Source organism: Centrocercus urophasianus, unplaced genomic scaffold, assembly GCF_019232065.1.
Source record: "Centrocercus urophasianus isolate 14NV4802_14NV808 unplaced genomic scaffold, USGS_Curo_1.0 seq_41, whole genome shotgun sequence".
Taxonomy (NCBI): Eukaryota; Metazoa; Chordata; class Aves; order Galliformes; family Phasianidae; genus Centrocercus; species Centrocercus urophasianus.
In genome coordinates, this window is record NW_024884989.1 from 3,013,636 (window position 1) to 3,036,657 (window position 23,022).

General features: G+C 38.8%; 1 protein-coding gene across 10 annotated transcripts in view; it reads left to right on the forward strand.

The window, feature by feature from the left end:
* B3GNTL1 (UDP-GlcNAc:betaGal beta-1,3-N-acetylglucosaminyltransferase like 1) overlaps window positions 1–23,022 on the forward strand; it is a 112,685-nt gene that overhangs the window by 57,659 nt on the left and 32,004 nt on the right. For all 10 annotated transcript variants that reach the window (XM_042833237.1, XM_042833228.1, XM_042833229.1 and 7 more), the window contains one exon: window positions 22,015–22,110. In XM_042833237.1, coding sequence (XP_042689171.1) covers window positions 22,015–22,110 — 96 coding nt within the window. The remainder of the gene's footprint in view (window positions 1–22,014; window positions 22,111–23,022) is intronic.

Below are 23,022 nucleotides of genomic sequence, written 5' to 3' on the forward strand. Positions count from 1 at the left end.
GTCTCTTGGTTTGTTGTCTGTAAGCTGTAGCCGTTAATGTGATGTTGCTTAACTGGTTTGCTGGCATGGATGGCTGCATTGCCTTTCATTGGGTGCCACAGGGAAGTTCTGTATGGATTCTGAAATAGGAGTTCATCTTGTAAATATACAATGTTTATATCCTTTAGTCTAGGGAGTTTGTCCTTACAATCACAGTTTGCAATGCTATGGTCAGTAATCCTGCATTAAAAACACTGATAACTTCCTGAAAATGCATTAGTTTGCTATTTGCATGAAATGTTTAATTGGAGCTGAATTTTTCATTTCTTGTTTGGTAAGAGAATGGAGCCAAATCTGATTTTCTTCCTGTAAACTGTGACAGAAATAGAACAGAACGTCTTAGGTTTCCTTTTTTTGGTGGAAAATGAAGAAAAGAGAGAAAAGAGAAAATGAAGCTGAATTAAGGCAAGACCTATGGCTCCGAACTCCAGGTGAGAAATGCAAGGATTCTCTCATGTGAATCCTAGGTCAAAGGACTTTGCCTAACAACAAAAGTGGTAAATGCTGGAAGACGATCAAGAAAATGCCTTTCATGTTTTGGCAGTGCTGGTAAGTTCCTGCTGCATCTGGGGTTGATTTATGCTCATGACCAGAGGTCATGTCTTTTCCTAGCCATTAAACTGGACGTAACAATGCCAGTGTTTCTGCAACAAGTTTGAAGGGTGGTTGTATGCAAACGGATCACGTTTTCAGCTGGTGATGTTTTGCATAGCTGGATCCCAAATACCTGCTGCTTAGAATCATAACTGAGCCGATGAGTGCGCTGTTGTTGTGTCTGCTCTGGGTATTTGCTTTTTGTTTGCTTGAACATGGCCTGAATGCAGACAAAGAGTGGGCTTATGCAGGCAACCCATTATTACTTCAAATAGTTTATCCAGATTTTCAGGTGGGTGAACCTGATTATTTGTTGTTGACAGAAGGACTGTGTAGGGAACTTGTTCCAACAAGCAGTAATTGTGTGATTAGGAAGGTTTAATGAAGAAAAGGAATTCTAATTCATTCATAGTATTTGGTTTGTTGACAGTTAATGTCATTTTCATTGAATGAAATCTGTCAATGACACTTGTATTTCAAGCTATTTGGAATTGCTGGTATTCTGAAGCTCTATTGTTTGCATCTAAAGCCAAAGTCCTCAGAAGTCAACGAATATTCTTCTAAAGAAGTGAAAATCTAGTAATACTAATCTTTTTTTCAACCAAGGTCTGCTTTTTAAGATGTGCTCAGCATTAATGATATATTATTGTATCAGTGCAGATGTATTATTCCAGGGGCATTAATGTGGAATAGTGCAAGTCTGGCTGAGACAGAGACTTGTTTGTGACTCTTGGATGTGGTGTTACGATGAAATGCTGGGCCTTGCCCTAATGCTGTGCTTTGTGGATTTGCATCTGTAATTATTAGTTGATTTCACAGAATTGTGCAATGGTTGGAAAAGACCATTAAGATCATGTAGTCCAGCTGTCATTTACAGTTACATGGAAGGGAAGATGTCTACGTGTCTTATTTTTAATTTTCATGTGGCACTTTGGAAAAACAGAGGGTTGTAAACTGGGCCCTTCTCAGCAACTGCGAACAGACCAGCTGAAGGTTCAAGCCAAGGCCTCACTGACAGGAAGAAAAGATGACAGTGAAGTGTAGCCGTTCATGTCCCAAATTCAGGTGCTGCTTAGAGAGGTTAGATTGTAGAATTACGTAAGCTCTTATGCAAAGAAATAATTTGCATTTGGAAAAGAGCATTTCTTGAAAGTCCTTTGAGTTCCATAGATACGGAATGAAATGGGCAGCACTGATGTGTATGTATTTATTACACACAGTATTAAAATTGAGGAGGTTGTCTTTGCTATTTTCTAATTCCCACACAGTCATTACAAGACGGCACCAATCTTTGTTGCAGGTTATGGATGTTTCATTTATTTTTACTCTCTTGTGGGGTTTTCTACAATTAGCTGCAGGAAAATCTCATGGAAAAGGCAATTGGAACTTTATCAATGTATTTTTAAGAAATGAGGAGCCTTGGTCCCTCCAGTGTGACTAAGTGCATTAAAGATATGGTTTAGAAAGTGTCTTGGATGTCATGACAATGTTCCATGCTCTTCACAGAGCAGACTAATCATTAGCTAGATCCATTTTCAAGTGCTCCACGTAGATAAACGGCATTGTCTGTGCCCCCAAAGTGACAGAATTAGCTTCTAAATAATAATAATGAAGTCCCAGAGATAACCTATCCACCGATCACTTTAATTTCATACTTTTTCTCCTCTTTTATATTTACTCATTTTTCTCTTCTGATCAGTAACCTTTTTTTTTTTTTCCTGCATTGTTTTTGCTGTTAGTGGTTCAAGTATCCTCTTTGTCTTTTTCTCTCTAGCATTTGGAAGACCTTCAATCTGGTGATAAAACAATTTATTTTGTTCTTTTTGGCTTATTATTTAAATTCTGCCCTACTGTTTACTTTCTTTTAAATCTTTGCCACTGCAATCTTTTCAGTGACCCAGCACTTGCAAGCAACTCTGTGTCAAAGAGGGGGGAAAAAGCCACTGAAGTGATTTATTTGAGCTTTGGGCTGAGGCCCTCTGTTAGGGAGCTACTTTTCTGTATTTTCAGGATGGAGATTTTGATCAGTATCAATGTGTGGTTGCCATTCTTTTTTGCAGTTTGTCTTCAGTGAATGTCTCATTGTATGGGTTCATACTTTGTTATTTCCAATTCTTGTTAGTTTTTACATTGGCAGTGCTTTTTGAAACAATAAGGAAAGAACTGTTAGGGTGACATTTTTATCATAGGTAAGTTTGGAGTTTCACCCAGAGGAGACAAATCTGATGTACTTACATTCTTAAATATACCATTCCTGTGAGAAAGGGCAACGCTTAGGTTTTGTTGATGGTGTTTCTTTGAGTTCTGAATACGTATGGATTTGCATTCAATGCATGCTAAAAATGCTGCTATTCATCTGGCCTTCAGCTCCTGCTTGTTAGTGTGGAACATAACATGTAGCTGTGAGCAAAGGCATGGTGAGGGTGCTCTGGTGTGGGAGGGCTGTGGGCTGCTAGGAGGGCAGTGAATGTGGGGCTGTGCTCCTCTCTTGCTGGATGCAGTGCTGAAGGCCTGTTCAGCAGACTGTGCTCTGAGCTGGGGTTTCTGGAGGAGTGGCATTTTCAGAGCTGAAATTCACAGCTATTTAACAAAGGTAGCTTGCTTTATTCATACCTTATGGTTTTTTTCTTCTTTGCAGAGATAAGTGCAGGGCACCTGAAATCTGTTATTTGCAATACAAATTATTCAGTATTTCTCTGTAAGACAAAGTCTCTAAGAGAAAGAGACATCACTGGAAGCTCAAATACTTTGAATACTTGAGTACAAATACTCAAGCACTTCAGTAAGTAGTCTAAATTTCGTATTGGAAGTTTCATATTGAAGTTCATATTGAAGTTTACAGAAACACAGGTGGAATCGATACAGATGTAGACAGCACAGTGTATGTACTTACAGCTCTCCACATTCTAAAATCTTCTGATCCAGATAATAAAATTATGGATTTGTAATTGTTCTTTTTGCCTCCACGTAGGAATGCATTAGATAAAATTAGGTTAATGAGTCTTTTGGGTTGGGGCCTGCTGTTTGGTCTGGCATTTCAATTGAGCCTTTTCATTTTGTCAGGAAATTATTTTTTTTATGAAATGAAACATAATTTATGGTATAAATACATGGTGAATTAGGCATTGTAATATAGGTGACCCAATGCCCCTGTGTGAAGTTTGGAGCTGAATGATGGTTCATACAAGTTTGTATTTACAACAGGGAGGGAGAGAGAAGCAGGGGGGAATTCCCATAGCTCAAAATATTTCTAAGGCTGCCTGACAGAGCAGCTTGAACTCTGCACAGAGCTTTTTCTAAGCAACTTGGTGGGTCTGGCGTAAGTATCAACTTTGAACAAGGTTTTCATTTCTAACCATCTCTTTCTGTCTCAATACTGAGTGCTGATCAGTGTTCAGATTGTGCTTGCTGCATCCTGCAGTCCCAGCTGTGCTGATGCTGAGTGAAGCCCCACCACTGGCCAGCATGGAATTGGGTGGAATTTGAGCTGTTTGTGTCAGTGTTTTGTAAAGAAGAGAAATATTTACCTTGTTTCTTGATGTGATGCCACATGAAAGTATTCAGTCTCTTTTTAGGCCTTACTCTTATATTACAAACATGTTTATTTAATAAGTTGGTTGAGTGGTTTGAAGGACAAAATTGAATTCTTGTGCAGAAGACTTTTCTTATGCAATTTTTAATAATGAGTGGTAGGAACTGCACGCTATTGCTGTAATGTGATCACGTAAGTGAGGATTTTATGGGGGGACTCTTCGAATAATGAAAACCAGTGTGTATCTGAAACTAAAATGCTTTTGATGGTTTAAAAGAGACGTTTTTGACTAATTGTATGTGGGTTGTGTTCTGTGTGAAGCTGTTCTGTCTGAGCTGTACCTGTGGTTATATTTTTCACTTCATTCTGATTCTCGACTGATTGACTGTCTCTAAGTGTGCCTTCTAAAGAATAAAGAGGTACCCAGTTAAGTGAGAGTATGGCTCTTGCTTCACTTGTTGTTGCCTGGAAGCTTTTTACAAAACATAGGTAATTAGACATGACTTATATGACCTAGATGAGGGGATTGAGTGCACCCTCATAAGTTTGCAGATGACACCAAGCTGGGAGGTGGTGTTGATCTGCCTGAGGGTAGGGAGGCCCTTCAGAGGGATTTAGATAAGCTGAGTCCTGGGCTGAGGTGAATGGGATGAGGTTCAACAAGGCCAAGTGTCGGGTGCTGCACTTTGGGCACAACAACCCCATGCAGCGTTACAGGCTTGGGGATGAGAGGCTGGACGACTGGGAAGAAGAGAAGGAGCTGGGGGTGTTGGTTGGTGCTCGGCTGAACATGAGCCCACAGTGTGCCCAGGTGGCCAAGAGGGCCAACAGCATCCTGGCCTGCATTAGAAATCCTGTGGCCAGCAGGAGCAGGGAGGTGATCATCCCCCTGTACTCAGCTCTGGTGAGGCTGCACCTCGAGTGCTGTGTTCAGTTTTGGGCTCCTCACTACAGGAAAGACGTTGAGGTCCTGGAGCGTGTGCAGAGAAGGGCAACGAAATGGTGAGGGGTCTGGAGCACAAGTCTTATGAGGAGCGGCTGAGGGAGCTGGGATTGTTCAGTGTGGAGAAGAGGAGGCTCAGGGCAGACCTCACTGCACTGTACAACTTCCTGAAGGGAGGTTGTGGTGAGGAGGGATTTGGCCTCTTCTCTCAGGCAACGAGCAGGACAGGGGGTAATGGCTGCAAGTTGTACCAGAGGAGGTTTAGGTTGGACATAAGGAAGAACTGTTTCTCTCAGAGAGTGGTCAGGCAGTGCAATGGCTGCCCAGGGAGGTGGTGGAGTCGCCGTCCCTGGCAGAGTTCAAGAGGCGTCTGGATGAGGAGCTGCGTGATGTGGTTTAGTGCTGGTGGTGGCAGTGGTGATGAGGGGACGGTTGGACTGGCTGATCTTATAGGTCATTTCCAACCTTGTGATTCTATGATTCTGATTATCAGAAGTAATTAATGTAACTAATAACACTAACATTTACTTTCCAAGAAGTGCAAGTCAAGAAGCAATAGATGCTTCTTCCCCAGCACAACTCTTTCTCACAACTTTCTCTTCGATACCTCTCTGAAGTCGCAAGCCAAACACTGAAAATTAATTATAAAAGCTGTCAGCTTTTCCATGTGTCTTTTCTCAACTTATTCAATGCTGATAGCTGGAAAAGCCTGGTTAGCCTGCTTAATGGGATCAAAAGAAAAAGATAAGCTTCAGTGCAATCTAGAGTTGCTTGCGATTTATGGATCCTGGGCTGCTCATTTGGCTCTTGTCTCTCTTTAACCTGTAATTCTAGAGTTTGGCAGCCTCTGTTCTCCACACAAGTCTGCTGGCTGTCTGGTGAAACATCATTTGTTGTGCAGCAATAAAAACAAAGGAGCTGAAGAACGTACAAATGCAATTTCCCTTTTTTAGTTTCTTTCTTGCACAAAATGACTAAAAAAAAAAAAACAAACAGCTCACAGTACAAAGTGTAGTAACAGAAAAAAGGGGTGTTTGAAGCCCACCTCAGGCTGAGAGAACTCAGAAATGCTGTGTGTCCTCTTTGCAGTATTAACGTGTGTGGAATTTTTCCTTATCCTCAGAAAGACTCAGTTGGCTCAATTATGTGAGTCTATGTTTCAAGTGTAGGACTCTTGTTACAGAAGATCATCTTCTTGTATTCGGGGAGCACAAAATGCTTCATGCACAGCTGGTCTATATGAAATAATTGACAGTTCTATAGCCCAATTGTTGCATTAATGTTTCCTGGAAGAGACAGATTGGCTTCACCAGTTTAATCCTCAAACATGTGGTCCATATTCAAATTTGAAATGAGGCGTAACTGCGAACAAGTTTTATGTTGGAGTGGATTTATTTTGCTATATGCCAAGTATATGTTCTCTGCAAGCACACTGCCTGAGTTCTCTTAGCAAGTTACTACTGTGACCCTTTCAGCAGAGAGTATCCCAGTTCCTCATACTGTGTTGTGTAGTGGGCCAAACCTTAAGATTCAAGCAGGTTCCATTAAGAGGCAATATTTATGGAAAGGCAAAAACTGCTTTCCTTACTCACATCCCTTCTGCTTTCAATGTTTTGGGTCTCAGTTCTGGAAGGAATTCTATTAAAAACTGCTGTATGATATGCTCTTCTGGAAAGCCATCTCTATGAATTCATTATCTTTCTAACTCAGCTTAAGAATGTTTGATCCTTGTTGATGGGTTTGTGTAGCATTTCTGTTTTTTTCCAGAATAGTTAGCCATACTAATTTGGGGGCTGCATATTTATGAAGGAGATCTAGGATCAGTCTTGTGTTTTGGTGACCAGGCTGGATAGCCAGATTACGATTGTCCTTGTTTCATTAAGACAAGTGGTGCAGCCATGGGAAGGTGGTTTTGTGCAAGTCTTGTCTGTGTTGAGATGCAGTGCTCTTCCAGGCAGTGTTGGTTTACAGGATGGTAAGGGGCTCCTTAACAGTCAAATCTGGGGAACTTTCTGTTGTGTGTAGAACAAACCTGGATCAGAAGCTAGGGTTGGCTTAGAAGGCTGGTTGCATGCAAGAGTTGGGAGAAGACAAATCCTATTTAGTGGGCACAAAACAGTTCTGGCCAGCTGCTGGGTACTGCTGACTGATGCCCAAAAATAATTGTCCTTTGCCAGGTGATTGTGCAACTGAGTGAGGACAAAGAAAAGTAAGGGTTATTCTAGGATAGCCATTATTCCTTTGGTGTATCTTGACCATTATTTCATGAAGATTTTGTGTAGTACCAAACCTGGCTGGGACACGTAGGGACTCCTAACAGTGGGCTTTAGATCTCTGGAGTTAGATGCAGTGCCTTTGGCAGCCAGAGATTTATCAGTATTGACTCTGGCAATTTGGGGCTCACAGCTTGGAGTACTGGTAGCTATTGCCATTGTTATGAGTGGCAGCACAGCTGGGTTCTCTTTGAAGAGTTTCATCTGTGTCCTGTTAGGCAGTTGGTAGTTATTCATCTTTCATCTTGAGAGATTCTGCTGATAAAACAGCAGCATGAATGCTGCCATGGCACTTCTGTCCCCATTCACTGCTGCTCTGTGCTCTTCCTTGGGTTTTGCAGTGCTTCCCCACATGCCCTGTCATTCCAATATCTGGCTTATTTTCACAACCGTTCTGAGTGTGCAGCTGCTCCACCCTTCAATTCTATTCAGACAAATCTGTTGAAACTGGCTTACTGACACCTCAGCCTGGCTATTGTTTCAAGCTCTTTCTAAAACTACTAGCCAATTATTTAAGATCTAATAATCAACCATTGTTCCTTTCCCAAAATAAAACTGAGGTGTTTGGAGGTGGTAACACATCCATGTGATGTAATTATTTTCAGAGTTAATTCAGCCGGAATACACGTGCTCTCTGATAAGACAATTATATATACAGTGCTTCTGGGAGAAACTCCCAAAGTAACTGCCTTTAACTTCACAGGGTAAGCAGAAGACTTTCAGTGCTACAGTAAAATCTAATGTAAAATGTAATTTTACATTAATCAAATTTGCTAAACTAAAATGTGTTTTCTAACATGAATATAATCCTGGTGATGTTTTTTTCAATAAATGTGGAGATAGTGATCATGTATTTAAACAGTGAGCGTTAAGAAATCTGCTGGCAAATAAGATGTGTAATGAGGCAAATGTAAGAACTGCAATAGGAAGCATCTACTGCTGCATTCTATTAACGTGTTGTGACTTAGAGTCAAGGGCCACAGATTGCAGTGACTTGAATCATTTGGTAAGAGGATGAAAGGAGAATGTTTATGGGAAAGTAGATAGGAAAAGAATAGTATATTAAAGGAGAACCGTGAGGAAAAACTGCAGGAAAAAAAAAGTGTGTGACAGGAAAATAATCGTGCAGTTTAGGGAGAAACACAGGATGAGGCAAGGAAAAGACAAATACCATAAAGCTTGGGAGAAAAAGGTGAAATTGGTGTGTAGGAGTGGGAATGGAAAAAGGGTAAATCTGAAGGGACATGTAGTCTAAAAATAGGTGTGTGCAAATGAAGTACGTGTGAAAGGAAGAAATGTTAGTGAAAAATGGGAAAGGAAAAGTAAAGATGTAGAATTTTGTTGGAAGAGAAAGAAGCTCTGAACCAGTGACTGCATTTCATCCCAACGAACTAAAGACACAGCAGCTCATACTTGAGGCCATTTGTAGTGAATCAGAGAACTACTGTATTATAAATACAGTAAATCGTGCAGATTTAGAGCACTTGGCATGGTCATAAACTTTCAGAGAAAAAAGTAAAAGTTAACGGTGAGAAATGAAGTTTTGAAAAATGTTTGAATTATTTATGTTCAAAGTATCATATAAAATCAATATAAAGGATTTTATGGTATGTTCTAATTCACAGATTAGCCAAGAGTGAGGAAAATGTATTAAAGTTAATTTACACTAACTTATTTGATGCGGGGTGTTTTAGGATGGATTTAGGAAGTTCATTAATAAAGCTCTGTAGATCAAAATCAAATCCACATGTCTCAGTCTGTGAAAGCAGACGTTTATAAAATAAATGAATATATCATGTTACTTCTGTTTTTCTTTAAGATGACTTCATGTGAATTGGGATCAACTGCAGAGTTACGAGATGTGTTGGAGTATGTTGAAAGGTGTTAGCCTAATACACAGCATCACCTCTCCTAAGCTGAGCAGGTGGCAGACTTTGGGGTCTTGTGAGTTGTTTTGATACAGTAAAAACAAGAAGCAAATCTTTCTTGTTATAGTCTAGTGTCTTCATCAAGAACGTATGAAAAAAATATATATATATTTCTACCCCTCCTGAATAACGTGTGAAGGAAACAGGAGTAACAAATCTCTGCTTACTGATTCAAGCCTTGTAAGTTTTCCTACAGGCTCTTGTAAACTACCTGCAGCTTTTCTTTCTGCGGAAAGTCCTTCAGCAGAGTGCTTTTATTCCCATCACCTTGCCCTGCTCCATTTCTCTCCCTGTCTCTCTTCCTATTGCTTTAGTTACTGATTCCATATTGAAACTTGTGGAAGTTTATGCTTTTCCTGCGTGGAGGCCAGCTATGCTAATTCTCATTTTGGGAGAGGCTTCACTCATCTGAGCTGAGCGGTACTGGGGCATTTTTAGTGCAGAACATCTGAAGGCAAATCTCACAGCAATGCTGTTTTAATCTTTATCTTTGAATCTTATAACTCTGCTTGTTATGATTATATTTTTCCAGAGTGCACTGATGTTTTACCTTTTCAAACACAAAAAGAAAAATTTACTTTCTGTTTCCTAAAGATACTCTTTGATCAGAAGTTCATGTTAACAATTTCTTTTTTATTTCAAGACCGAGAGAGGAATGCCCAAGGGTGACATAAATCATCTGTAGTTCCAAAAGTCTTTTAAATAAAGTATTTTCTCCTTACAGGATTGAAACTTGTGATCTGTCATCAGGTTCTGAGTTACTTATTTGAGATCTAAGCACCACGTTTTGCCTTTCACTGCATTTTGGGGGAAGCTATTTACTTCACTGAAGGCTGTCATCTACAGTCTAAAGATGTTTACTGATTTCAGTTGACTAATGAGAAATTACATTGAAATGAAGAATTCTAATTACTTATTATTGTTAGTAAGTCAAGAATAACTACTACTAAGAGAACTACTTAGAATGGTAAGACTATGGTGGCAACGGGTGATAAGACTGAAAAAGTCAGTGAAACTTTCAGATTCTGTCAGTGTTATTTGTGGGTTGGTTTAAACAAAAAGAACACTGACCCCAACTTTCTTTTTTTCATATAGAGTAGGAATGAAATGCTTGAGATGTATGAAAAAGAAAGCTTTTCCCATCAGTGTTTATCACTCAAAAAAGCTTCATTTGAACTTTTAAAAGTTGGCACCCTGTGAAAGTTACGCCTGTTAAAACATGGCAGTCTTTGAGAAACAGGTTTCTCTACATCCATTCCTCACTCATGATGATTTTGACTTAGAATATGTAGGTAGTCGAGCACAGCAAATATTGAAATTCACTGCTAGTAAGTGACTATTTAAGATGAAGTAATTTGCAATTTGTATAAAGGAAATTATTTCACTGGAACGTGTATTTTAAAGAAAGAAAGCGTTGTCTGTAACTTTGATAATTTGATTTCAATCACAGATAGCTGCAGTGATGTTGTGTTGTTCAGTAGACATAATAATCCCTCAGCAGACACAACAGTCACTCAATCTTTTTGAGATTAAAAAATTTAAACTAATCCCATAGAATTACAGCTTGTATTGGTATATTTCTGCCAGAAATACTTAGATCATAAATACTTAAATGTTCATTGTGATCAATGAACGTTTTGTTTTCAAAAGATATAATTAGCTTTCTAAGATTTAGCAAAGCAAGGGATGGGATACGGATCATTGGTCATAACATCGATCTTAAAAGTGTTCTCCTTTATGTATTTATTTCAGGACAGGTGATGAGGTGACAGAAACTTGCAGGTCTTATGCTGTGTCAGAAATGAAGTAAACCAGCTCTGATAGTTGTTATTACAGAGCATACGTATTATGTTACTTTGAACTGTTTGACTGTGAGGCTGAAAAGTATTTAAACAGAATGCAAGGACCAGAACAGCTGTGACAGCATAGGAAGTTTCAAGTTTTCTCTTTTTTTTTTTTTTTTTAATAATTTTTTTTCTTTGAAGACCTTGCTGTCTTCCTATCCTTTCACATCAAAGAACAGCTTATTTGTTTTGAGTTCCCTGAAGTAAAGCTGGAAGGCACACCTTTCCTGTGTGTAGTGAATGCTTCAAGCATGGCAAAGAGCACTGAAAGTGGGGGTGCCAGAAAAGGTGAGCTGCTGGGGGCTGTGTGGGGGCAGCTGGGGTTAGCAGGGCTGGTGCCAAGGGACAGGAGCTGCAGGGCTTCATTGCAGTGGGAGCTGCAAACTTTACAACCTGGCAATGAAGGATGAAGCCAGCCTGTCACAGAAACGTTAGAAGCGGAATGATGAGGTTGAGCAAAACTTGTCTGATCATCCTTTGGTGATGGTAGAAGTGTCTGTTATTTCTGTGTGAAAATTGGATTTTTTTAAAAATTGCTTTAGAATAGTTGTACTTCCTTGTGAAGCTTCAGGTCTACCCACAATGTCCACAAAAGACCTGTTGTTGTGAGGCCTTTTTGGAGGCCTCCCAAGTCAGTGGAAATGCCTTCTGTTAGGGCATGTCTCTGCACTCCTCTGAACACTGCTGACTTGCATCTCAGGTCAGGCGGCGGTGAATTTGTTTTGCTGACTCATTGATCTGAAGGGAAGCAGCATCTCTGCTCCAGAGAGCTCCTGGTGTTGGGAAGGATCTTACGGACGGGTCAGGAATGTGTTACAGAGCAGAAGATACAAATTTACATCCAGTTATGCTCTGGGTGCAGTAATTCTACTGAAGTCAGTGAAGGTAGCCTATATTTTTACTGATGTAAGTGGAAACAGAAACATCTACCATTTGACTTAAAACACCGTACGGCAACTTGCTGTACTTTTTTCACTTTACATTTTGCAGATACCATACATAAACCTGGTTTATGTCTTTTCTAAGTGGCAGTTGGTATAAACATATAGTATCAGTGTATAGGATGAAATATGTGAGAAGTTCCCTTTGGAAATGAAGGGAAGAGGTTATTAGAAACAACCTAATTCAAACTAAAGTGCCTGAAGTGTCTGACTTGCTTTGGTGCTAAAAAGCTGGCACACCTGGTGAGGGGAAGCAGCTACAGCATGTGTATGGACTGAAGTTAAGTATTTCTCTGATTTCCTCTGGTACTTCTGTTAAAGGGTTTTGGTTTGGTTTGGTTTTCAGCTGGAAGGATACTTTCTTTCCTCACCTTCCATGGCAGCCATACAGTACGAAAAGCAGCACGACCATACAGACCCATGTTCTCTATTTCTTAGAATTAAATCTTCACACCTTTCAGTGCAGTAGAAAAATCAGCTGAGTTTTTGACTGAATAGGACATCTTTCAACGTTCCACAAGCTTTAAAGAGCTGATGTCTTTTATTCGTTTTCATGAGAAGGTGGAAGATTGCCAGCTGGTATTTTTTGTCTACTTAGAAATGATGTTGGTGAGTTTCAAGGTTTGAGTCCAGAGAACTGCTGTTTGAGACTTCCTTTCTGGCTGGTACCTCAGTGACAGCTTTCTACCCAAACACCAGCTGTATTTCATAGAGCCACCACTGGCTGGCTTTTCATGGAGTGTTGCTTGAAGCGTGCCAGAATAATAAGTCCTGAAGGTATTACACCTCATCAACTTCATGGTCATTTTGGCTGTATTTGAAGGGATTTTTATGGGGAAGAACATATTCATTATTGTGGAACTGGGTGGCATGGCTAAAATGCTTTAGCTGGAAGATCACAACTTGCTATTGTCTCTGTGAATTCAAATTAGTAAAGAAAACTTGTTGTTCACAGAGAAGGTGTAAGTGAATATTGAGAAAAATCTGGCTTTTATAGATGAATTGGAGTATTTTTGGAAATGCATTTTCTCTTCCTCAGGCTGCCTTTTTTCTCCTTCCAGTTTCCAAAGAACTTTGGAGTGGAATAACGCGTGTACGTGGAAAAATTGTTGTTTGGATCAGAGATGTGTAGGCAAGCAGCCTCCTTAAGTGCCTCAACCTAACTAAATATTTAAACATGCACAGTTTGCCTAGGTACATGCTTTTAGAGCAATGGCTTCCTGATTCAGGATTTAACATGTTAATTCTGAGGTTGTGCTGGCTTTGAAACTTAGGCTCTGTTACTGCAGTACGTGAGTCCTTCTGGTTCTATCATTTGTTTTTATGTAGGATTTCCCTGTGAAGTGGTGCAGAGGTTCCCACTTCCAAAAAGAAGTTACACTGCTTAGGTTGGGTATTATTAAACCAAACACTGGAGTCTAATTTCCAGAGTGTTAGATTTGCTGTGATCCCCATGCAATGCAGGGAAGGATGCAGATGTTTCTGAACTGGATTCAGAACAGCCAGTATTGTCTGTACTGGCCAAGAGGAACTTGAAGCAAATGTGTTTGGGGATACACAGGTGACTTAAGTCTAGAAACATTCTTGTTTTGGAATTGCACAGGGAATCTGAGCTTCAGGTTTGGAAATCATATATATGTTGTTGATTAGAAGCTTAACTTCTCATGGATTTCAGTGGATGGCCAGATTCAATATACTGCTTTGAAATCATGATCTCTTAATGCAGCAAATACGGAGGATAGTAATTATTTTATAAGAAATACAAGTAAATATTGTTAATATATTGATTGTGCTTAACATAAGGTTAAATTGGATCAGCTCATCTGAGGATCTGATTAATGCTCTTGCTCTCTAATTTTTTCTTATGCTGGTGTTGAACCCTGAAGTACAGCTGTTTGTTGCAGTGGAACTCCTAATTTTTTAGTTTGTAACACTGGAAGCTCCATCTATGCTGGCAGAGAGATTTGCTCTTCCCCCTAGGGATGTGCAAATGATGTATTTCCTTACTACAGAAAAGATTGGACCGACCCTTATAATGATTTCCATCAGCCACCATTAGAAAAAAATACAGAGAAAGCATTGCTGAAATTCTCCTTGGATTGCTGGTTTATCTTGTTCTGCTTTTGTTTTTCTTACACTATCTCATTTAAATCTTAATCATTTTTAGCAGGATGTGTGTGACAAACCAAGGTGTTTTTGTTGAGTGACCCATGAAACTTTCAAAGGTGTCTCTAGAGCTTCTTAGCAGATCTTTCCCAGCTGGTGCTGGTGATTTTTAGTGTAGCTGAGACTGCTGTTCTCAAACTTGAAATTGTGAAGTACAATGCATTGTTAAGTACAATTCTAGCATATGTTTCTTCTGCTGGCTTTTGGCTTTTTGGCCAAAAGTTTATTTATTCTGAGTGTTAGGTTCTTTTATATAGTTGTGTTTTTATTTGTAATTGTAATTACAGAGTAAGAACATTCTTGCTGTTGTGTTGCTATGATGCCATTCCTGTTTATTAATGGTACTAGTGCCAGGTGATCCTTATTTGCTCTTAGAGGTGTAGATGTTTCTGCAGGACAAGATAAGACTGAGGCATTAAATAAGAATGTAAAAAATCTTCTACATATGTACAAATGTGGCTTTGTCTTCCTTGACCATTGCTAGCTGAACTTAACAGCTTCACATAGCATGATATGAGAGCTGGCTTCTTGCTACAGAAATTCTTTTGGCCAGTTTGAGGATAGTTATAATAGTCTAATAATATAAATGTGTGGGTACACAAGGCTAGGACAGATATCCACTGAAAGGTGTTCACTTGCACTAGAATTTTGGAGCTCCAGTCAAGGAGCCCCATTGCATTCACTGCAGATGCAGCAGGGATCTGGAAAGAGTTTTATCTCACATCAGAAATGTGTTGTGACAGAGAGGGCCTGTGTGTAGTCTGGGCAGTTGCTTACACAGCTCTGATCCAGGTGGGGTGAGTGTGGCCCCCCAGTCCCTGCTCCTTATTGCTGATTTCTAATTGGAGCACAGGTAGTCTGAGCCTGGTTCATACTATCCTCCATTAGCAAGATCTCAAATTACTTATGACCTTTCTTATCATTGAGTTCCTGAGGGCTCCTTTTAAAATATTCTAAGATGCTGCTTCGATAGAATGACTGATCAAATAATAACTAATTCAAAACAGTAACAGGGCATGCTAACTTCAGGTAGAACTTCAAGTTAGGGATAAATGTCAGGAGTGATGCACACTTAGAAGCCAATTTCAGAGATATGATACGACCTCCAGACTGCCTACACTGTGAGAGTTGTGGGTATGGAGAAAGAAATCCCAAATAAAAGGAAACGTTAATCAGGTTGTTGGCTGGGAGGCAGTGAGAGAACCTACAAAACCAAATCCCACATATAAACCTATCAACAAGTAATTAGGGAGGCTGAAACAAGAGAATGTGGGTAGGAGGGAAAACTTTGTAGTGCTCTCAGTTCTGTTTTTTCTCAGGCTTTTACAAATTAATGGGCCCTTAATTTTTATTTCTGCACATTCTCAGAGTTTTTTAATGACTCCCCAGTTTTTTCTTCTTCACTGCTAAAATCTGAAATGTTCTGACGGGACACTGAGCTCTTGACATGCAGTTGGTCCTTTTCATTATCAAAAATGTATGTGCATGTAAAAACTTCCATGAAAGTACTGTTCTTTTTTTTGCCCAATAAGTATATATCATTATGAAAAAGTATTTATGGGATTACGAATCTGAAACAACGTGCAGAACGTTAATATTAGGCCATTTCTGTAAAATAAAACTGTGATAATGGGTTCATTTTCCCCCTTGTGCAATATACTCTTTGTTCTTTTCTCCCAGCAGTTAAATGTACTTCTATATACTCTAATATAATTAACTGATTTTTACTTTGCCATTGTTGTTGTTCTCCTGTTCACAATTTTGAAGTGATACAGAATACAAATCAAATAGTCTTGGGACACTGGAATGCATTCAGTACTTTGATACTCCCCAAAGACTTGTGTTATGATGGAAGACATGAGGGAGGGATTTAGGGTAACATTAGCTTTGATTTCCTAAAAAAAACATTCTACTATTGCAGTTGTTAATCAAATACTCATAATGTAGTCTCAGATCTAATCTTTCTTTTTTTTTTTTTTTTTTTTCTTCCTCTTTACCTCTTCTAAATGTTAAAAGCCTATGGCAGGGGTCAACATGACAAACACAAAAGAAATTCCATTTATATTGAAATGAATACAGCAAATCTGCATGAATATCTAGTATTTCTCTTGTGGATCTTCTGTGAGTGGATTAGCACAGCTAAACTACAAACCCAAAAAGTGATCTTCTTACCTAGGATTCTGTGCATATCTATGGAATTATAGAATCACCAAGGTTGGAAAAGACCTACAGGATCATCCAGTCCAACCTTCTACCTGTCACCAATAGCTCTCACTAGAGCATGTCCCTTAACACAACGTCTGAATGCTCCTTGAGCGCCTCCCTGGCAGCCCATTCCAGTGCCTGACTGCTCTTTCAGAAAAGCAGCGTTTCCTAACGGAATGTTCAGAAGATGCTTGAAGTTCCTGTCTTCCTCCACTTCTAAATTACATTTACATTGATTTGAAAAGGAAAATCAGTGAGCGTTAGTAGATAAGATATGTTAGGCTTATGGATAAATCTGCATGCTCGAAAATATTTAAACTATATACTGTTTTTCTTTCAAAATACCTCTATCTTAAAATTTATGACAGTTAAGATTTGCCAGGAAACTTACACACGTATCAATGAAACATTAATTTTCGAAGGTGGTGTGTGGAAACCTTTCACGTGTTGCTTTTTGTGTGAATTTGCTTTCATCTTTACCAGTATGCTTCAGAGAAGCAAACAACTGACTGCTCTGTTCATTGTGGGCACTCCTTGTTAGCAGAGCTGAAGACGTTCCTTGGATATTACAGCTCCTCCAGACTTTGACAGGTGTTGTGGGGGCTAGACAGGACTAGCATGATTATCTTCACACTGTATATTATTTTTGGTATACAAAATATTAAATAACAAGTTACAGACGTAGCTGATGTTTTTATGGGTGGGAAATGAATAATAACTGCTTTCAAGTCATCTGAGCACTGAAGATTTGTAAGTCTTTCTGTGAGTGGAACTGTTCTGTCCTGGAACTATTTCCAAATCTGAAAGACCTTTTCCATCTTCACTTTGCAACCACACCAAGTGGCATGTCCTCATGTCGGATGGGAAGGTCATTTTAAGGTATGACATGAACATTGGTCAGTGCTGCTTCTCTAGCAGATTGCTGGTTTGTTTTAATTGCAGCGCACTCAATACAACTTTCAAGCAGATTGTTTTCTCCCTTCTGTGGTGTGAGCTCAGCATAAATAACAAGAGAAGTAAACAAGCTCTTGGTATAGAGTGCTTCATTTTATTAAATGGAGTAATTCTTCCATTGTAAATACTTGACTCTTTAAAAACTGGAAACTTTCCAAGAATTAGAGACTTGTTAAGGCAGGGATGTTACAAAGACCACCTTTAGCAGCTTATGGACAAGAAAAAAGGTGTAGGACAAGCTAGAATCATACAGGCTATTCCCTTTGCATGCCTCCATGCTGTAGATTTCAGTAGAAGGAGAATTTATTGTCATTAGTAAATAAGAGACTAGAAGAATGGCATTTGCTCTCGCATTTTACTGGGAGCATTCAACTAAGACAAAGAGATATTCAGAGTACTGTCAGCTTATCCAGCATTATGAGACTGGCGTAGGCAGCTCGCATAAAGCAAGAACACAATTCAATACAAATTTATTAGCCTATAAAGCCATAGTTAATATATTACCTCTGGAAGCAAGCACTTCCAGGTGTTACTGTTTAGCCTGTATAGTTAGGATTCTGTCCTACTTTGAATGCAAAATGTTTTTTTATATTATTTAAATCCTGTACTAGAATTGCTATGTGTATGTCAAACGTTCAGTATGGAGTTACAGCATGTTTTATTTCTGATTTTTTTTTTCTTTTTTTTTAATTTCTTTCGCTCTGCCAGCTCTTGGCTTCTTTAGAGCAGATTTTCAGCTAATATTGAAGCATGCAATGATTAGGTGATACAGTCAATTATTTGTATAAGCATGGGAAAGGGTAAAAAAAAAAAAAAAAAAGTTCAATATAATCTAAATTCACTTAGTGTAATCCATACCAGATTGGTTGTTTGAACTCTTTAAAGTTTAGTAAATTTGTTGTAATTCTTTTTTTTTTGAAAAAACTTATTTGCCAGAAACTTTCCTGAAGTAGGACAAAGGTATTTTCTTCCTTGCTGCTGTTCCTCTTCAGTGACACCAACACACACACGAGTGACTGTAAACCAAGTAATCTGCAGTCATGAAGTCCTGGTACACTCACTACTAAATTAATGGTAGAAATGGTATCTTAACATCTGAAGTGATGAATCTTCAGCCTATCATCTCCTATAGCTCAGAAAGCGCTTGTGTCCCTCAGCCACCTCATTTTTGTTTTGCTGCGTTGTTTTGGCTTCTCCAGTGTGTTGATGAATGACTCGGTATTGGAAAGCTTCATTTATCACACAGGAGATTGTTTCTGATCCTGATCTGTATTGTCGTAACTTTCATGAATATTATAGCACAAGTAGAATTAAATATGAAGGTTTATTTGGAGGAATTAGCTTCCGACATTGAAAAGCAATTTGGGTTCTTGATTAAACATGAGAATTGCTAGCTTCCTCACTGTATTCTCCAGAACATCATGCAATAAGGTTATTTTGCCATCTGCATGTATTCTTTTAGCACATTGCTAGTAGATTTTGATTTGCTGATTTGGAAAATAGGACTTTGCTGTGAAGAGTTACTGTAAACACATGAATGCCTCTCTCTGTACTGGAGCTTAGATTTCTTACTGAATGCTGACATGATCTGAAGTGAACATCAGTGGGAACCAGAATCACATGTGCTGCTGACAGCTTTGAAACAAAGCAAATGAAACCCACTTTATCAACTCTGTGTTCTTCAGATTTTTTTTTTTTTTTTTGTCCAGAGGATCTCTCTAATTGTTGAATGGAATTTGATAGCTGAGCAGTTGGCAAGGACAAACCAGAATAAATCAGTTTCAAATACTTGCTCTTTCTTGATCCTTGGAATAAAACCAGATGACAATAAAAGTTCTGATAATTTAATAAATATAGTGCTGAAATAGCAGCCTGTGTGACCTTGAAAACCGATGAAGGGGGAATTCCAATCTGATTGTGACAACACCATGTTCTTCAGGAATTCTAAATCTGAATGGAGTTATACCTTCATCTAAAAGCCCTATCGTTGTTTTTGACAACGTGGCTTCATTAGATTCTCTTAGGTAATCCTCACAGCATACATTGTACAGTAAGTTAACAGCTAGTGTTGAGAGTTCATTTACTCACAGAGCCATGTGTGAGAGATTCTTAGGTCCAAATTGGTTTCCAATATATTGAATTAATTCCAAAATTCAATCTCATTCATTTCTACAGCATCCAGTAGTTAATGACAAGCCAAAATGATATCTAGAATTTCCAAAATGCAGAAGGTTGAAGTCACTGTTTTCTCCTCTTGCAGATGAACTTTCAGAAGCTCTTCAAGTTAGCCTTCAGAGAGCAAAAAGAACCTCAACTTGAAGAATGGTATTTTAATTGAGCAGAGGACAAGCTAGCATGTATTTGTCCATTGTGGCAGAGGATCTGCATTTCCTTATTTTGACATCACGTTGTAAATGTTGACATAGAAGCAGCTTTCTTTGCCTTTCTGTTGATTCTTATCTGGTGTGCTGTTCCAGGTTCGAAGGCTAAGCTAAAGGCTAATAGCCTTCATGTGACCTGTAGTGGTGCAGCCACCTCATCATCAGTCTGAGTTCTCTTAGTAAGATTCCAAACACTGTGGTATCTTTCTTGAGATGGACAGTGAGTGAAGCCTAGATTTAGGAAAGACATTGGTGTTAGCAGCATGTGTTTCAGATTTGTTCTGTTGAGTTTCGTTTCAGCAGATACCTCGGTGGAACAGAGACCAAGATATCTGGGATGTGTGCTCTTTGCATGTGAGCATGACTAATTACACTGAGCCACCTCTTTAAGATTAAGCACAGTTGTGTTCTCTGATGATCCTGGCTGTGCTGAGGAAATGGCATTCTAGTCTCTCCAAACATCTTGTGTTCCAATAGGCTCAAGGCTTTCTTTGAAGATCTTCTTTCATTCAGAAATTAGATTCAATGCAATGCATTCTAGCCTAGCTTTTCTCCCTACTGTTGTTTTCTTTTAGGATTACTGTTTGGTCATTCTTTAGTTTGGGCCATATTCAATTGCCCTTGTAATTAGTGTGGAGCTAATAACCCTGTACCGGCTAATCATCTCTGCTCTGATTTTCTGGGAGTGTTTTGACTCTTTCAGCTCCAACTGCCTTTTGTGGGGAGTTCTTGACATTTAGCACATCTGCAGCCAGTATATTTCAGTAATGAACAAGCTGTTAGTGTCGTAGCCATTGAATGATAGGATTATTCTGACTAAACCTGAGTGTCTATAATGTAAGAATCCTTATTCAAATGGGCCACTCTAGGATCTCTTCCTAGACAGTGGAGTTGTGCCATTATGTTGTGGAGTAAGAATGTAGCGTCTTTCATTTGAAAGGGGATGTCTGCATTTGGTCAGATGATTCGTGCCATAGGAAAAGTGGGAGGAGATTACCTATTGACTTTCATCAGACTTCTCCAATTTTCTTGAAGACCTGATGTAAGTCTCTGTGCAGAACTGCCTTTGGGATTTATGTTCAGGTACATCAGAGGAAGTAGAAATTGACAGATATAAACAGAGCTTGAGGAACTCTCAGGTTGAAGTCAGGAGGAGTACCTTTAAAATGTAATGGCTTAAGTGCACGTGACAAAATTTACATTCATGCACTGCTTCTTAAAACTTTAAACTATATGGGAATATTCATATTGCCACTACAGCAAGCTAAGAAATCATCTGCTCATGAGGTCAGCATTTTGAAGACTGTCAGTAATCATTCTTTCCTTCTGCCTTTGTAAATGAGGCTGTACTTCTTACTTCCTGCAGTTCTTGGAAGCAGGCATAGTATCCTGCCTTAACTTTGCGTGTACTGTTTGACAAGTTCAGTCTTGTTTGGCCAGATATTTCATCTTGTATTAAAAGAAAGAATCAGTTTACCTTCTGTAAATCCAGATTTTGTTGTAAACACAACCATGAAATAAAACAGGTTTGTTTAAAGCTGCGAAGACTGATTTGTATAGTTTTTGGCTGTCACTATTCAAGAGGATGAAATTAATAACCACTCCCTTTTCAGTCCCTAAAGCATTTTCTATCCAACAACCTTTTAAGGTAGGTAGCTCTGGGTAGCAAATCTGTAGTGCTCTGGTAGTGTTGAAAATACTTGCTCAATCTTGATTAAGCTTCAAAAACCTTTGGCAAAAATAATAGATGAATGAATAGATGAAATTTCTTAATATATTCACAAGGAATATAAAACAAAATCAACCTACAATTCTAGAGTGTAAGAGCTTTAACTTTTTAAGATCATTCTTAATTTCCTTCAGTATCAACAGTGGGCATTTAATAGAACTGTCGCTTTCAGTGCATTTCTCAAAAACTGAAATACAGTTCAAGGTACTCTGCTTATGTTGCAACATATGGTGGAATGGACTGTAAAGAAATATGAAGCAGGAAGTTAGATTCATTTGGCTGCGATATTGTGATGAACTTCGTTTTAGGCACAGAGCATATGCTAAGTTTTAAGCACTTGAATTAGTTCTTAAAATTGCTGAAGATTAAGTATATAAGGAAGTATTTGCAGAAATTCAGATGAATGCGTGAACTTCACTTTGTTCTCCAGCACATAATGTTTTTGACATTCTCTTAAGATTATTTTTCCCCCACCTTTTCTGTAGGTGTTCACCTCCCATGGGCCTACTGTCATCATGCCAACCTGGTTCTGTTCTCGAGAATGGTTTTATCACGTAGGAAAATTTGATGAGGGTGGAAAGGTGAGTGAAACTCTTATTCAGATTCATGTGGACCTATTCTGTGTTTCAGACCTTAGGAGTTCTGGTTCCAGTGGTTTTGGTGAGATTTTGGAAAGTATTCCTTTAATTGTGCATTAAAAAGATTTGCTGAAGTTATTTCCTATTTTAGTATTTAAACTACAGCTTCTTATTCTCACTGTATCCTCTAAATGCAGCTATGCACTGCGTGTGTGTACATACACATACATTATGTGTGTGTATGAGGATATACAAGTGTTATTCTTTGTTCTGCCAGTAAAAAATTAAGCACTGGCAGAGAAGTGTTTAGAATGCTGAAAAGATTTGCCCTCAATTTTGGGGCAGGTGAGTGGCAGAACTGGAGCCTGTTCTCCAGTACAATCCACATTCACTGAGCTATGCTCTTTGTTTCTTTTTTAGTATCATTCCTTATAATTACATTTTCATTCCCTGAAGAATGTTTGACATAACTTTTTGAGCATTCTTAGTAAGCTCAAAAAAGAAAGCAAGCTAAAACACAAGAACAGTAGAACTCCAAGCCTAATGATAAAGTTCAAGAGGTGAAGTTAAACAGACCATTAGTCTGCTTTGCTTTTATATTTGGTTTTCTTCCTTTGTTTGGTTTTCTTTTGTGCTTTTATGCCTTTTTAGAAATTTTGTCTAGCTTTATATGTGTAGTTGTGTATTACTCACATATAATATGTTGAAAATTTTAGTCCTAATGATTTTGCAGCAGCACTGTAGCCCTAAAAATTCTCAGTGACAAGTTCAACTTTTTGTCCTCATTGTGACCTGACATCAAAATTAACTCTGTCTTGTACGGAGGGCATTAAACAGATTACTAACAAGAAGTGCAACTGGTCATAAACAGTGAGGTCAGAGGATACAAAATCATTTAGCACTTAGCACTGTAAG